Source organism: Antechinus flavipes, chromosome 2 (genome assembly GCF_016432865.1).
Source record: "Antechinus flavipes isolate AdamAnt ecotype Samford, QLD, Australia chromosome 2, AdamAnt_v2, whole genome shotgun sequence".
NCBI lineage: Eukaryota > Metazoa > Chordata > Mammalia > Dasyuromorphia > Dasyuridae > Antechinus > Antechinus flavipes.
The window spans coordinates 215,830,027-215,848,240 of NC_067399.1; the positions used below are offsets into that span (position 1 = coordinate 215,830,027).

At 39.1% G+C, this 18,214-nt stretch overlaps 1 protein-coding gene across 1 annotated transcript in view; it reads left to right on the forward strand.

The window, feature by feature from the left end:
* The first annotated feature begins 876 nt into the window (after window positions 1-876).
* LOC127546533 (cadherin-13-like) overlaps window positions 877-18,214 on the forward strand; it is a 633,923-nt gene continuing 616,585 nt past the window's right edge. Inside the window, exon 1 of the mRNA XM_051973593.1 lies at window positions 877-1,052. Within this exon, the coding sequence (XP_051829553.1) occupies window positions 1,008-1,052 (45 nt within the window). The 5' untranslated portion in view covers window positions 877-1,007. The remainder of the gene's footprint in view (window positions 1,053-18,214) is intronic.

The following is an 18,214-nucleotide window of genomic DNA, read 5'->3' on the forward strand; positions in this document are numbered from 1 at the left end:
TTGGACAAATGATCTCAAATATCTTTCAGGTCGAAATCCTATGATACGATGATTTTTTTTTCAAGCAAAATAGAACATCTATCAAATAGGAGATTATCTATGCCAATAGAAGTATTTGCTTCTAGAAACTGGGTGTCTTCTTTGCCAAACATATTCTAAATCTGCAAATTGGAGTGGTTTCAGTAATGTTAATTTCCAAAGAGGAAAGAGTGGGAACTTCTGAGATTCTCCAAACCCACAAAAGTGATGCAACTTTCATAATTGAGGGATGCAGATTTGGCCTTAGATTCATGAGTGTAGAATTTGAAGCAGGTTCAACATCACCTGAGCAGTTAATAAAATCTATTGCCCTATGATGGATTTTTTCCCCCTGCAGCCTAGAATTGATCTGTCCTCTTTGTGATTTGTGAGACAGGAGGAAAACACAAAATATAATCACTACTCCAGCAGCACCCAAGGTAAAAAAAAAATAAACAAACCAAATAAACCCCTCTCCTCTGTGCAGTTTTCCCAGGCTTGGAAATAACCCAAACTGCAGGGGTCATTTTTTTGATTTATTGAAAATAAAGTAGATCTTATTAACATTTTAATAAAGAGGCTCTTTTGCACTGGGATCTAAGTTGCTGCTATTCCCCTGTGCAATTCTATTCTCTGAAAAGGAGAGAAGACTATTGAGTTCCATAAGCATGATTTGTTAGGTCTGAAACTAAACACTTTAAAGGCAAATGCTTTTTTTTTTTTCCAAGGGTTGTGTTTGTGAGAGGTGCCCGCCCGATATCTGCGATGCAAAATGAGGAAGCCTTATGAAGAAATCATCCTTGTAAAGCCATTGGTTCTGGTCATCAGCCTCTATCCAATGCTTTCGTGATGATGCTGCTGATCTATTTGGGAAGTTGGCTGGCTCTCAAAGCAGAGTCTCTTCTCAAAGGCTGTTTCACAGCGAAAATATGCTCAGTGCAGCCGGGCGCATGAATGAAAGAGCCGCCGTTTGCTTCTAGTCTGGCAAAATGCAGCAGAGAACTCAGCTCACCCTGTCCTTTTTGCTGTCCCAGGTAAGGCAAACCTTGGCAAGCTCTGGAGTCCTGCCATCCATTCCCTCTCTTCCTCTATCTGTAATTTTTTTTTTTTAATCTAGAAGTGCTTGCAATGCAGGTAGTCTTGCTCAACGTCTGTAGGGTTCTGAAATACAGTTAGAGCCTGGAATAGGGGAGCGGTAGCTTTCCAGGGTAGATACCACTGGATTGTTATGGATTGTTATTTAGAGAGTGTGTGCTTGTGTGTGTGTGTGTGTGTGTGTGTGTGTGTGTGTGTGTGTGTGTATGTGTGCGCGCGCGCTTTGGGATGACCGGAGAAGGGGACGACAGGCAAGGGAAGAAGGGAAGTATCTTGCAAGCTGCCTTGTTATTCCTTGATGTACCCAAGTGGTGCAACTTTGATTTGATTTGGTGGACCTTGGGCTGGGTTTAAAATAAAAAAAAAAAAAAGATCGTTGGTTTTTCTCCATGTCCAGCTTCTTAAAGCAGCAGGGACTAATTGGTGTCTTCTCTCCCGTGCCTTTGTCAATGAGTTCAGAAGCATTTTTATTCTTTCCCCTAATAGGAAGGGGGGGGGAGGAGTGTTTCCAGAATTACTGACTTGCTTGGGGGTGTCTATGTCCATGTTAGCTTATGTTACATTCTCTTTTGCTGGAAAGCAAGAAAATGTACCCAGACCCGGGAGCCGGTGGCTGCTGTTGCTGTCAGTCAGCCGGGAAGAGAGCTAGGAGCTCCCCTGAACTCCCTCTGCCTCCTCCCTGGTGGTGGTCTTCTTGTAGTTGATGGGCTCCAGCTCGGGAGTTTCCTTAGGAGGGAGCCCTTAGTTCGGTTATACCCTGCCTATGCTTCTGGAAAGCTCAACCTCTTGTACCTTTCATGTCCTTCCCATTTTAAAACTCTTTAGGGAAGAACCCAAGCTGGGCATCCTGGGCTCTGAGTGCTGGAAAAGTTAATACCTCCTCCTCCCCACCTCAGGGCCTCAGCTGTTCTGTTAACCCTTAGAGTGCTGGGACTGTAGAGAGAGGCTAGGTGGGAAGCTTTATCAGGAATTGATTTGTGCCAGTGTAGTCTCAAAAATCACTTTCTGGAGCCTTTCAAAATATGGAGTAGGGACCTTGTGAAGTTATGCTATGTACTTCTGAACCCAGGGGCATGATGGTTGGTTGGCAAGCTGAATAGGAGCAGCCAGAGGGAGCCAGGATTAGAGCAGACCCGAGAAGCTCTTTACCCACGGCTGGAGGGCACATGGTTAGCCAGGTCTGCCTAGGGTCACAGCCAATGGGAGATCCAAATTGAGTGGCAGTGGACAGGTGATCAGGAGGCCTAGGATTTTGACCAGGGTAGGAAGGAATCTCCTGTCTTCCTGTATTCGTGCAAGGCAGTGGGAGGACCTGATAGGGGCAGGGTGCTGAGTGAGTTTGCAAGGAGGTGGGAGGGAATAAGTGAGAATGTGCCCCGAGGAGGTAAAAATCAGAGGCTGGGGGAGCCAAGCTTCTGGCCAGGACTCTAATTGACCAACTGGGATTGCTAGTGTGTGCAGGAAAGCTGGGAAAGAAAATAAAGCTGTCAAAGGTAGCTGAACCTGGAGGGCTGGAATGGAATCAGCACCTCCTGAGTAGGGCTGCCTTGCTGGTTGATGCAGGCGAGTGGGAAAAGAGCCAGAAGTCCAGGTGCTGAATTCCCCTTATGAATGGCTTAGTGCCTTAGCTCTTTGGTGGCTGTATGCCCATTAACTGGAATGGTATTGAGATCCCATTAGTTTGGAGCCATGTATGGTTCAGGGCTAACTTATGGTCAGTTGGTTTCAGGTTCTACCTGGGCAGCTGGGTCACCTAGGACTACTGGAAGCTGAGTGATCCCAGACATCTGTGTTTCCTAAAAGCCTGGTGGAATTGAACCCATGACAAGAGGCTTCTATATCTAGTACTTGTGCCCCAGGTATTGTTGGACCTCGTTAAGAAGCTCCAGGACCTGGTCTGAAATGATTCCTCCCCACCTTCATTCAGTGTTGGTCATTCTCACTAAGTGAGGGGCTTAAAATATCACTGATGAGTTCTTTGATTCAGGTCATGTCAAAAGTTTTACCTCTCTAGAAGCAGTAAAAGCTAGATGACAGAGGCACACATCTGGAGGATCCCTGGGAACAGCCTGACAGGCCAATAGTTTCACAGATGACAGCTTCAAGAGGGATACCTTCAGTATTCCAGAGTCCTGGACTTGAAGGGGGTGTCTATTTCCATTCTTTATTGTGATGCATTCATAAAGTCCATGTACTACTAACGTTGCTCCCTTGCAACAGAGACTATTTATTTAGGAATTCAGACAAATGCCAAAGGGTTAAAATAGAGAGTTGGAATGTGTCAGAGGGAAGGGAGTGGTAACTTTTGCAGCCAAAATGTGCCATCTGACTCAACAAGGGAAAACTTTCCTCAAGCAGAGAAAGAAAAAAAAAATAGTGTGCTTACACACATACACACACACACACAGGCAAAGGAAAAACAATGTAATAAAGAAAATGAGTCACTTGGCCTTGGTGGGGCTCAGGCAAGCGTGTGTGTTTTTTCCATAGCAGTTGCAATGGTCCTTTCATAATCCCCCGGTGCCCGCCTTTGGAAGCAATCAATCTCTGTGAGCTCATTGGCCATGGTGGTGTGCACAAAATTGTATTATGCCTGTTGGGAGGTGGAAGATGAATGTAATTCAGGGCAACAATGGCTGGAAGTCAGCACAAGGAGGAAACAGTCACCTCTGGGCTGCACTGGAGTGTTTGGGGAGAAGGGGACATATGCAGGTGGAGGCATGGATTTTATTAGATAAGAAGGAGCAAACATGAAAATTATCAAGATGGGCATGTGGTACAAAGTCTCCAATAAATATTGAGTTGTTTTCTTTTTTGCTGTTCCCATGAATAGAATTACTAAAACTAACAAAAAGTTTGGACCATTAGTGAGTAATCTCTCACGAATTAGGCTTTCAGGGAGTGGCCACAGGTTTTGGAGAATAGTCACTTGGGAGCTGTTTGAAACATTCCAGAAAATTCTGAGGTTTGCATTTAAAGCAAGGAGAGTCCTCCAGCCTGAACTTTGATTTTCTAGTAAAAAAAAAAAAAAGACTATAGTGTGTTTTTGAATATGAGAGTCACAGAAACCCTCTCAGGGAACGGGATGCTAACTGGGGACAGTCAGTTTAGAATGGCAGACCAACTAGAAGCTGCAGTTCCTGGTTAGAATGCATACAGGTAGAAAGTAGAAAGGGCATGGAACAACCTGCCCAAAGGATCTAATGTAAGCTCAATCATTTATCATTTCATATATCAAATCATCTTGTGCAAAAGACATTGCTTACTGTATCTCTCTGTCTCTTCCTCTCACTCACTTTGTCTCTCTTTTCTCTCGCTCTGTCACACACATAGACACACGTGTGCACCCACACAAACACTTATTCTTCAGCTGTCATGAGTTCTGAAAAGGAAAGCCTAAGTGGTTAATGTGTGTCACAATGTATCATGCAGAGAAACTTCATAGAACCAATGTGCTCCGGTAACTAATTTCCCTGAAAAAGCCAGAGGGAAGCTCTGGAAATCAAGGCAATTATTCTGAAGTTTATCACCTGTGGGAGAGTTTGGCTCTGTTCAAGAGAATACCAGTGATTTTTAAGGAAAATCAAATTCCTTTGTGAGTTCAATTAATAGCCTAGTTAGTGAAAGATAAGGGAGAATGCATATCATGGAGAATCAATTCCTGTTTGATTTACTTCACTGACACCTGGATTACCAACAGTTATTCTGTTTTTGGGGAAAAAAAAGAACAAGAAAAAGCAGCCACCATGAAAACCTTCTTTTATTACCTGTTGAAAAGTTTCTCCAGAAGAGGGCTCCATCCACAGCATAAACACCAAGGTTCCATCAGAAACTGGGTTTTGAAAGGACTTAGATTTAAGCAATCCCACAATAATCAGACCGATTGTATATAGTAGCTCGAGAAAAAAAAAAGAAATGGAAGAAAAAGATTGAGCCCAATAAAATCTAGAGGCCAGGGAATTTCCAATCTTTCTAAAACAGTGTACTTTGTTCCTTACTTCTGTCTTGATGTCAAAAAGACACAGCCAAAAACATAAAAGAGCAGAGAAGTACATTACACTGCACGTCCCCAAAGTCTTGCTTCTGCCATAGGAAAGAATCCTGCTCATTATGTAATCACATACTATAGTGAACCATTGGCTATGTCCATACAACTATAAAGGTATCCAGTAGGGAAGTAGAATAAAAGGTCAATAATTCAGTTATTTTGTCTGCATGGTGCCCAAAACAAGACAAAAAATAATAGTCCAATTTGCCAGAGTGGATATTTTTGTCTTTGTTTCCACAAAGTTGAAAGAGAGGGTTAGAAAGAACATTGTATGTGAAATCAAATGACTGTTTTTGCTTTTCACTGTGTAAACTGTGACAAATCTTTTCCCCCAAACTGGGACTCAGTTTCCTCTTCTGTAAAATGAGAGTATTGGCCTTTAAGATTACTTTCACCATTGAATTGTGATCCTATAATTGATATTCCCTGGAATTGAATAAATGAATTTGACTAGTCTTTTTTATACTGTTTAAGTTTTCCTGGGGGCAATGTTTACATAAACCAGTTAGAGACAGATAAGAAATCTCTGCCAATGCAATTGACCATAGCTTATTTACATCATATTCATCTAGAACTGGCTCAACAATTTATAGAGTGTGACTGATGCACGCTTCAGGCCACCTGGGGTTTCATCATAATTCATGACAACTTCATTCAAACTGTTTCCAAGTCCCCCTTCTTTTTCTTATACCATTGTCTCATTATACTTCTGGGTTCTGCCCTTTACTTCTAAACCAACATTGTAGATTTGCCTTAAGGCCTAAGCTTCTGATCTATGTGTTTCAATAAATTCTAGTTCAGCCTCGACACTCATGCTACTGTTGTCCTGCCTTCTTCATCCCATGCCTCCAGGTACATATTGTGGCTAAAAATAATGAAATCAACATTAACTTTCCTGGAAAGAACATGTCAATTAATTGCTCTATAACTCTATTCATCACTCTTGTGACATCACTGAACAAATACACCTTATTCAACACCTCTCTCTATTTTTGTCTTCTGTCAAAAAGTAAGCTCTTTGAAGTGAAGGTTTTATCTATTCATGTCCCCAATTTTTAGCACTTAGAATAATGCCTGGCACCTAGTAATGACTTTATAAATGGTTTTTCATTCATTCATTCATCTATTCTCATGGAAGGCAATTAGAAATCTCCTTATCCAGGACAGAAATGGAAAATTCTTAGGTTGAAGTGAAAAATAATCTTGGGTCTAGATGGTCAAGAAGAATCACTAATTCTTGACTGATCAATTTATCTTTAAAATATACCAAATTTTGGCCAAAATATGGTTATTTTATAATCTTCCAGCTGACTCAGATTGACAACAAGATGATCTAAACAATTATGACTAAACTCTATGAGTTCTGTTTCATTTGTATTTATCTGACCTAGTTGCCATGCATCTGGCATAACTCCATGTATGGATATCAATCAAATTTGGTGACTGTCCAAACCTGCCTTTTATATATCATTGTGCCCTGATATTGCAAGGGAACATTTCAAAAGTGGGGTGCCAACCTTGAAAAATGTCAGAGTCTATGTATTAAACACACATGAATGTCATTTCCTTTCAACAAGGTTCCCTATTGTTATTTCTCTCTATTCAGTTTCATTCCATATGACGATCATTTATCAAGCACTGACTATATAAAGCATTGAATCGGACACTGAAAATGTGGGCAGTATTGGACTAAGCATTGAATATGGAATCACAGGACTTTGGTTTAAATATGGCTCTCTCCCTTTCTACTTGTGTGACCTTGGTCAGTGAACTGAGCACTAGACTTGGAATCAGGAAAACTAAGGTTCAAGTATTGCCTCAGATATTTACTAGCTAAGTGAACCTGGACTACTTAGTCTACTTCTCTTTGCCTCTTTTTTCATCTGTACAACAGGGATAACAAGAGCATCTTCGTCCTAATGTGGTTGTGAGGATCAAAACCTTAAAGCACTGGATAGTACTAGCTATTAACCAAACCATTTAAGTCTTTGAGTCTTCCTTTCCTCATGTGTCAAATGAAAAGGCTGAACTAGAAGTATTTTAAGGTCCCTTATAAACAAGACTTTTATGTTTTATGATTCCATGCCTATAGTATGTAAGATATTGTTGCTGTCCCCAAAGAACTTATTGTTGTTATTGTTCATTTGTGACTGACTCTTGCCCCCGCAATTCCCCGCCATGTACCATAGCATGCCAGGTTTTCTGTCATTGGAGTTTTCTTGGCAAAGACACTGGAGTGGTTTGCCATTTCCTTCAACAGCAGATCACCTCTTGTTAGAGCTCTCTACTGTGACCTATCTGTCTTGGACAATCCTGCATGACATAGCTCATAGTTTCATTGAATTATGCAAGCTCCTCTGCCACAAGAAGGCACTGATTCAGGAACTTGCAGTTTGGTAAAGTGGATATGGCATATACAAAATTCAACTCTTAAAGCATGTATTTAGCACTTCTGTGCTTAAGAAATGTTGATTGATTGGTTGCCTGTGTTCAAAACTGGTTCTGGATAAGATAGAGGATTTAGAAAAGCAAGATTCCTACCTAAATGGAGTTCTCAGCCATGTATGACCCATGAATGAATGCAAGAATGCAAAACATTTATTCAATGTGTAATATGTACAAGGCACTGTAAATTTGCAGATAATGATTTCAAGCTCCATTATACGGTAAGTGTTTCTGAGAGGTTCTAGTCAAAATGCTATGGGAGGTCCTAGGTCTGTAGAGCCAAGACGATTATTAGATTCAGCAAAGACTTCTTAGACAATATAGTATTTAAATTCTGCTTTAAAGGATTGATAAAAATTCAATAGTTGGAGAGGAGGGAGAAGACTAAAAATTAGTCAAGGTGCTTTTGCAGAGATCCTCAAACTTTTTAAATAGGGAGCCAGTTCACTGTCCCTCAGACTGTTGGAGGGCGGGACTATAGTAAAAACAAAACCTTTGTTTTGTGGACCTTTAAATAAAGAAACTTCATAGCCCTGGGTGAAGGGGATAATCGTCTTCAGCTGCAGCATCTGGCCCATGGCCCTAGTTTGAGGACCCCTGCTTTAGAGAATGTTTCTATTACCAAAGTTATAATCAAATCTGAGCAACAATAACAACAACAACAAGCATTTACACAACCTACTATGTGCTAGGTATTGTGCGAAGTACTTTACAAATATTTTCTCATTTCATTCTTAAAATTTTGAGACATACGTCCTATTATACTCCACATTTTACAGATGACAAAATGGAGATTAGGTGACTTGCTCAGAGCTATGCAACTAGTAACTAAGGCCACATTTGAACTCAGGTCTTCTTAACTCCAGGCCCAGCAGTCCACTGTTCTACCTAGAAGAGATGAAAAGAAAGGTGTTTGTAAACTACCCAATTTGATTAAGTGGAAAACTTTACTGATTGTTCTCCACCCTCCATCCTCTCAGCAGCTAGTGATTTCTCCTCTAAGGTTACATTTAGTTCCATAATATGTATCTTGTAAATAAATAAATAAATAAATAGATAAATAAATAAATATATATATATGAACATGTTGTCTCCTCTGATAGAATATAATCAGCACCTTGGGAAAAGGGACTATCCCTAGAGCAGGTACAACGACTAGCACGTATCGAATGTTTAATGCATTATTGTTGACTGATGCTTTGGGAAAATTTCTACTAGTTGTTTTTGCTCAGAGAGAGGAAGAGATTATAGAAAAGTGGCAAAAATGGGGAAGTATAGAATATTTTCCATGGGAGTATAAAGAATCCACATCATCTGGAGTGATTATAATCAGAGAGGGCTGAGAGAGAAGGCTAAAAAGATAGTTGGGGACAGGATGGAGAGAGACTGGAATGTCAGGCAATGAAATTATAATTTTATTATGCAAGTAATAGGGAGTAAATAAATATTTGTGAATATAAAAATGGCATAACCAGATCTTTTGCATCATAGATTAGTTTATTAGCAGGTCTAAGAATGGTCAAAGATACATTTACTAGAGTGGTAATAGTGAAAATAGAGAGTTTAGGGTAAATATGGGAATATAGAACTGAAATCTCAACAAATTTAAGAAACCACCTGGATGTCTAAAGGAAAGGAAGACAAAGGATAATACAAAGAACTATAGTATGGAATAGAATATGTCAACTTAATCTCCACACAACCGTAGAATTTAAGCTCTTGAGGTGAGAATCCTCTCTCCCTTTGTCCTCTTTTCTTACCTCTTTTCTTTCCTTCCTTTTCTTTCTTCTTCCCCCTCCTCTTTCTCTCTCTGATATGTCTCTTTCTCTCATCCTCTTTCCTCAGAGCCTTGTATAGTGCTTAGAACATAACAGGTATTTAATAAATGTTCATTAAATTGAACCAGTAGGTGAATATAATCAGGAAAAGGAAAGTACTATTTTTATGCATAGATTTAAAATTGGAAGAGAACCTAGGGATCTGCTAATCAACCCCTCTCATTTTACAAATAAGAAATTGAGTCCTAGAGAGTTAAGTAATTTGCTCAATATTACTTGAATGGCTGATTCAAAATAGGCTCCTTTTCAATTGTATCAAACTTCCTCCCATTCTGAAGTGCTCAAGAATGAAATATAATTTCTAACTATGGAAGGATCAGGGAAGACTTCATACAGGTGAAAACATTTGGTATCAATATCTAGAATAATACTAGAAAACCATGTATTTACTGTCTACAAAGTACTTCATAGTTTACAAAGACATAAAGCAGTTTAACATCCATAATTCTATTCAATGTTCATAATCCCACTCCTCCTGCCCAGTCCCTTGTAGGCAAGGCAGAGATTATCAAATGAGGAAACTGAGAATGAGAGGGGAAGTCAGTTGATTTCCATTGTCCAAGAACAAATAAATAACCAATGGTAGAATCAGGATTTGAACCCAATCCTCCTGATTCCAGGATCAGCATCCTTGCCACTATATCATTACCTCTTGAGTGCAATGGTTTAGTCATTTGCTTTTGTTTCCCACTTCTAATTGTTACCCTGGAGCCCAATCTTGTTTTAAATCCCGGAAAATTAGTATCTGCAAAAGAAACATTTGGACATGTCATGTTCCATTTCAAACTACAACAAATCATGTTTCAAAATCTACAAAATAAAAGAGCAAAAAAAAAAAAAATCCTGCCACATGCCCGATGAGTGACAGGTGTATCTGCAATGGAAAGCAGCAGCTGTTTCAGGGAGAACAGCCCCCCTGCATCTGAGCCAGCACAGGAAGTGAGTAACTAAGTATATTTCAACCCCCCCTCCCCCTGGAAAAGCCAGCAGAAATCCAGTGATGGGAATATGATTTTCCAGATCCAAATCTGTAAATAGTTCATGGCTGATCCTCTTTTTCATGTGAGTTCAGAGAGATGAAGGAAGGAAAAAAAATGTTTTTGCTTTAGTGTAGAATAACCTAGGGTGGGAGAGTTGGGAAGGAAATCAGAGATAATCTATTAAATAGAGCCCCTTCCTGTTGGTCGTGAAAACTGAGGCCCAGAGAGAGGCAAAGCAACTTTCCAAAGCTGTATAGTTAAGAAAGGCAGAGTTGAAAAGAGAGCCCAATTCTACTGTCTTCCAGCCATGGATCCGTCTTCTTTTTGGCTTTGTATATATATTCTGAGTGCTTAGCATTGTACCTAGTATGTATAGAGTTTTAATAAAGGCTTATTGACTTTCAGACCATTGCTCTTCTTTATACTCTCCCTATCCCCATACTTTCTTCACCTTCAGCCAGACACTGTAGTTCACCCTTTTCTTTATTCTATTTTTTCTTCCATTTTTTTTTGTCCCTGCTCTCTCCAAGTTCTTATACTAATTGAACTGCTTCTTCTCTGTCTTCCTTGCCAGATGTTCATCCACATCCAGCTGACTAATCCCGTGGGTTTCCCAAGACTTTTGGACTCTGTTCTCTTCTGCCTCTCTACTATTTCACTTGGTGATCAATCCGCTTCTACAGTCACCAGCTCTATGTCAACAACCCTCAGCTCTGTTTGTTTTGTCCTATCCTTTCTCCTGATCCCCAGTCATACATTTCTAACTGTTCAATAAGGATAATAAACCCAACATGTTCAAAACAGAACTCATCTTTCTCTTCAAATCCTAGTGTCATCCTTGCTTCCACATTATTGTTGAGATGACCATCATTTCCCCAGTCAATTAGGCTTTCAACCTAGGTGTCATCCCTGACTCCTCAATTTTTCTCACCTACCCAATAAACTTTCAAGTTCTGTCATTTCTACCTCCATAACATCTCTTGTATATGTTCCTTTCTCTCCTCTGATAGCATGGAACAAACCTCATTAGCACCTCACACCTGGAGTATTGCAATTACCTGCTCATGATCTCTCTTACTCAAGTTTCTCACCCCAATCCATCTTAATGGGAAAATTTAATCATATCAACACTATCCTCCTTCAATAGCCTCCTATGCTTTCCTATCATTTCTGGGATCAAAAATGAAATCCTCTGTTTGGTTATTAAAGTCCTTTATAACTTAACAACTTCCTACCTTTCCAGGCTTCTTATGCCATATTTTCCTCCACATACTCTATAGTCTTTGTTGCTCTTTGAACATTAAATTCTACCTTCTTACTCCATGTATTTTCACTGACTCTCCTCCAGATCTGGAATGCTCTTTCTAACTCATCTCTCCCTCCTACTTTCTCTGCTTTTTTTGAAGACCCATTTTATTTTTGAAAGAAGTTTTTTGCAATCCTTCTTAATCTTAGTCCCTCCCCATGGGAGACTAACTTTAATTTACATAGTTTATATCTTGTTTATATACTCCTGTTGACTTGTTGTCTTCCCATTAGACTGAGAGCTCTTTAAGACCTGGGACCTAGACATTTAAGTTCTTGGACAATTAGGTATTTAGACAATCAAGCACAAAGGTAATTAGGCAATTGAGTATGTTAGCACTTATGTATTTAGTTACCTGGTTACTAAGTGCTGAAGTATATGCCTAATTGATTTAGTACTTAGTTATCTCATCACCAAAGTATTAAAGTACCTAACCACTTGAAAATGGTTGGATTGAATAAGATTTAAACCAATTTGAGCCAATTCAAATTGGTTAGACTGGTTCAAACTGGTGTGAAGTGTTCCAGGCATTTTGAACTTGTGTAAACTAGTTGGAACTGATTGGAACTGATCAGAACTGGTTTAGTTTAAATTTGAACTGGGCAGAACCTGGTTAAACTATTTTGAACTGGCTGAAGCTGGGTTAAAGTGTTTTGAACTGTTCTGATTAATACATTTTTTCATCTTTTCTTTTATATATGTATTGGTTTTTTTCTTCTAAGAGAAGGTAAATTTTATGAGACCTTTTCCATTCCTGCTCCACCCTCCCTTAATTTTCTGCCTTTGAATCTACTTTGCATTAATTAGCATAATACATCTAGAGCAAGAAGGAAGTCAACTAATTTATAATAGGTCCTTTATTTTACAGATAAGGAAACTGAGAAACAGAGCTTTTCAATGACTTGTCTAAGATCGTACAGGTAATTAGGAGATGATGGGCTAATTTCTGATCTATGCCTGGGAGTTGAACTAAAGTCTATTGACTCCAAATCCAATATCTTTCCCAATGAACCATATTCTTTAAATTTACATATACCCAGATAGTATTCTTCCTTTTCCTCGTAGAATGTAAACTTTCTGAGGGCAGGGACTGGTTCATTCCCCACCTCTTTTTTTTAATTCCCCAAATTTAGCATAGAGCTTTACACTTATTAGTCACTTAATGTAACTCAACAAAAAAAAGTGAAAATGACTTTGTTTTCTTAAGAGTGTGAAAAAGTGGAGCTTAAATGTCTTCCTTGTTTTTTCCTTTATTGTTAGTTTGGATTCTTGATAAGGAAAAAAAAAGCAACTGATAATGGTTCCTTTCTCTCTGTTATTCCTTCTTTTTAGTTAGGCAGGTCCAACCCCTTTCCTTCTCACCTGTTTCCTGAACTTGGGCTCCAGAGGCCTGGCTTTTAACCAGAGAATGAAGAGTAGAATTAGAAAATAGGGTTATCTTAATACTTCTGTTAGCAATTTTTGCTAATTTTTTTGCTAAAAAAATTGCTAATTTAGCGATACATCTCTCAGTCCTCTATCCCTATCTGAGCACCTGTAGACATAAGATTCCTGGCAGGTGTTCTGGTTGTCTCTGGACATAGATAAGTGCTCAGGACAGCCTAGGCAGGGAGCAAGGAAAATAAAGTGATAATAGGAATCCCCCTGGGTTCCTCATAACCATATTCTATCAGGTAAGTGTTGAACATAGATGACATAGAAGAACAGCATATTAATTTTTTTTCTTTTTTTCCCTGGGAAAACAGACTTCTACAGTCACAGCTGGTGACTATAGAAAACTGACTAAAAGCTTTCTTCCATCATGGACCTGGCTCTTGTGGCTCACCCAATCACCTCAAATATTCTGTTACCTCTGCATGATCAATTCTATCAAATTAAGACGAGTTAATAATTTCAAGGTTTACATCAGCTATCCCTGTTAAAAGCAAAATTCACAGAACTGACAATGATTTAGTAAAGTCATTTTTAGAACATACAAGGTTTTTATCTTTGCCTAAGGATAAAAATGACTACTAAACACTTATATTCCCTAAACTAAGCTGTCTACTCTGCTAGGACTGTGTGCTGCCTAACAGTCACATTATAATAAAAGTCCCCTCCCCCTGGGGCCTTATTGATCAGCAGCTACTCTATCCAGCTGCAATTAAATGCCAAAACCTGGCAAATTAGGAGGTTGTTATTAATCCTCAGCATTGCTCTGCTGATGATTTCTGTGTTCAGGGACAAAAACAAAAGACAAGAAGTCAGCCTCAGAATGTTGGAGCTGAAAGAGATCTAGGAGATCATTTTATTCAGCTTGCCTCATTTTATAGGTAGGATTATCAAGGCTCAAGAACCAGGGTAAAGGCATGGGGATAGAAGGGAATACCCAGAAGTCTAAATACCTTTTCTTGTGGTACTGCTTTGGATAAAATCTCACATATTTACTAGTTGTTCATGCACCTGCAGGGCACTTTTTGTCTCTGTGCCTCAGTCTTTTATCTGTAAAATGAGGGTTCTAATAGCCCTTACCTCCCAGAATTGTTGTGAGGATGAAATGCATAAAGTGTTATGTCAATCTTAGTACATAAATGCTATCTATCATTATCATCATTATTATTACTTATCTCCTAACTCTACTCTGTCACATGGCTACAAATGGTAATGGGGAAGAAATCTGTTTATTTGGGGACTGAGACAGAATGGATAGAGTTTAATGGGGTCTGTTAGAGCTTAGATTTTTAAGCACGTGAAGGGTACAACTGGATGGTGAGTAAAGATTGGGGTGAATGAGAACACTCCAGCAGCCTAGAGAAAGTACAAAAAAACATAGAACCCAAGGAAGTAGTCAGTGTTGAAAGTGGGAATTCGTATGAGATCTGGGGGAACTTGAAAAGGGAAGCAGCTTCTGAACATGAAGTCTGGCATCAAGGTCCATATTTCAGAACATCTTGGCAAAGTAAAGCAGGTATAGGCAGGGAGAGTTTGTCATATAGAGAGTTACATGGCAGTAGAAATTGAAGAAAGAACTTAAGAATGAATGGCTTGGACATCGGTTATCATGGAATAACTGTTCTTTGAAGTCAAGATATGAACAGTTTCCACCTAGGAAGAGAGCCCAGAGTCCTAACAAAGAATGGTTGCCAGACCTGATTCCAAAGCTGGCAAAGCGCTGAGCACATGTCAGCTTCAGCAAGATCCTCATGTCTTTTCCCCGCCAAAATTAGATTTAAGGTGGGAGATGGTGGGAGATGGATTCTAAGGAATTTCTACATTTGCATAAGTACCACAAAAGATGTCCATACCAAGTCAGGATCAGGCATAATATTGCTATGGGAGAGGGACACAGTTATATAACAAAGAGTCTATAGAGCCAGAATATCTGGGTTCTAAATCCAGAGCCCAGTCTCCTGCCCCAGTTAAAATTCTTGTCAAAAGTGAGTTTAAGTAATTATTTGACTAAAATATGGAGGAGTTTGAGGTAAAAATTCAAAATCTCACCAATCAGGACATGTACTCTATATTCTTTATTTCTTCCAGTGATCCCTTTTCGACAGAGACAACTTCTCTTTTGAACTCAGTGTTAGGGATAAAAGTAAATAGCTTGAGTAAGTGGTTTCAGCCTTTATTTTATTTTATTTTTACTTTCATTATAGTTTTGCACACATGGATTGGTATTTATGTGTGTGTATAGGTTTTGGCACGAATGTACTTCAGCTGCCATTTTTATCCCATGTGTACTTCACATGTTTTCTCATTATAGTACAGTAATATAATAATTTCTTGCTTTGTGATTGGGTTACTTTCTCTCCCTCCTCACCCAAGATCTCCACCTCATCCCAAGATAGTTAATATCAATAACTCTGAGGTTCTTCAATCCATCTACAAATCAACAAAACTTTATTGTATATTTATCAATTGTTCTGTGTTGTGTATTATGTGTGAGAGTATATGTGTGGAAGTATTTTTTTTGAAATTTTTATACATGGCCTTTACTTTTAAGGAGATTCTTGGTTAATTTAAGACCTGGGTAATCATAAAACTATTAGAAAAAAATTAAGTGTGAATTGAAGATTGATTATTTGAGATTGTGAGGAATTCAGAGGAGGGAGGGACTAAGAAGGACTAGAGTAATAGGAGGAAGTGGGACGTAGGCTTCAGAAATAAAGAGGAGCTCTCCTGCCTTCTCCGGAGAATGAAGGGGAATTTTATGATCTCTGAGAAATCCCCCTGAGAAGAACTGGCGCCCAGATCCCCCGGGCATGGTTCCTGGGCTGGCATGAATCCTGCATACATCCTTTACATGTTTAAGTCGATGGAACTTGTGCCTCTTCATAGCTATGCTGAGCTGTGCTCCCCAAGTTCCTGATAGGGAGGGCCAAAAAGGCAGCAGCAAGCTTGTAGCCTTGCCAGGTCTCGGCTTCCAGCACCCCCAAGCCGGCAGTTATGCTCAGAGGTGGGGCTCCCTTCCTGTGACCACCCACTCTAGGGCACAGTCTAGGGTGAGGAACAGGGCCCTGGGAGAAGGAAGAGGTTTTTGTTTTTGTCTCCCCTCGCCAGCTCCTCTTTTGCAGACACAAAGCTGAGTGTCTGAAATGTTTTCAATTTCCTGAGGGGGGAAAAAAACAAATCCTTTACAGATTCAGCATTGTCCCCCCTGCTTCTTTCAAATCTTGGCTATTAATGCTGAGGTCCTCAAACAAACCTGTGAATCTGGAGAACTTCAGCAAGAAGAAGTGGGTGGGGACAAAAAAAGCAAAAACAAAAACTGACAACAGGGGAGGGAGGGGTGAAGAGCTGGGGTTAAAAAGCACTGGTGTTGCTTTTCTGAGAGAGGACATTTGGCTGCTCTCCATTTGGGAGGTTTATAAATTCTAAGAGCCAAACATAGCCTGGATGAACTGCATCCCAGAAAGGACTTGTGGATGTGATTGCTGGGTTGCTGTTAGCAATCTGAAAAAAATATGACGAGGAGAGGAATCTCCGGATTGGAAACAAGCAGTTTTTTAGTGGAAGAAAAAAAAAAAGTAGATTCTTTCAACTACAGGCCAGTGATCTTTACTACATTTTCTGATAAACGTTCATGAGTTAAAAATTAAAACAATAGTTTCTGAAATGTTGGAAAAGGAATTGGGTCCATCATAAAAGCCATCATAAAAAAGATCCTGTTTGTATAATATGTTTATATGCTATTATAAAATTTCCTTTTCCTTTCTTCCTTTCCTCTTCTCTTTTTGGACAGGGAGTCTTATAAACAATTTGCCTAGGTCTCAACAAACCATTTGTTAACATTTCTCAGAGTTCCCTCTAGTCCTTATGAAACAGAGTGGGTTAAATGACAAAAGAATTAAGTAGCTTCAGAGCTGGTTAAATAATGAGATGCAAAGCCTTGTGATTAATGGACAGGTATTAACCTGGATGTTGATCTCTAGTGGAGTGCCTTGAGTGCTTTCTTTATGTATGAGTGTGTATTTTTGTATATCCATACATATATATACATATATGCAGAGTTTATATATGTGTGCATATATACTGTATAATGATATATAAAACCATATAACGTGATATATATAACATAACAATTATGTATATATTTATACATATATAATACAATAATTATATAATATATATTTTGTATATACATATATGATATACATGTATATATTCATACATTATCTCTCTCTAGATGTAGATATATCTATATAGATGTTGTTCATTTGTGTTCAACTTTTTTGACTCCACAGATTATCTTGACAAAGAAACTGGAATGATTGCCATTTCCTTCTCCATTGGATTAAGGCAAACAGATTAAGTAATTTGCCCAGATTGACAGAGTTTATATAAATGGATTTGAACTCCAAGCCTAGCCCTCTATCCACTGAGCTATAGAGCTGATTTCACTCACATACATGAGCATATACACACAGAGTCACATTTGTTTTTTGCTTGTCCTGTTCTGTATCTAAGAAACAGTTTTTGAGATTATGACTTCTCATTTTATGTACCTCAGTATACCTTTGGTTTTATATACTGAAAGGGATCAGGAACATGGCATAAGATGGAGCTAGAGAGCTGGATTTTAAAATTGGAAGGAGATCTAGGATAGTACCAAATTTAAGGGGGAAAAAAGCGTTAATTAACATGCTAATTGTCATTGCACTGTTGCTGATGCCAGATTTGTCGGAAGGACTTATAAAAATCAGGATTGAAGTTTGGCACAATTCTTCTTGCATAGTGAAGGAATCTGATAGCCAAGTAGGGAGAAAAATCTGTCAGGAAGGAAGCCGTGTCTTGGATGCTAGTCCTATCTCTTTTTGTAGTCAAAAGATGTCATTGATCTTGTCACAGAGTTGGTGAGCTGAACACCTGACCACATAGTCCTCCTGTGATCTAGAGGCACTGGCTAATTCTGGTATACTGTGCCATTGAACTATTCTTTTACTGTATTCCATGTGTTGCTTTTTTTTTTTTCCTTTTGAAAAGCTCTGGGAAAAAAAGCAATTAA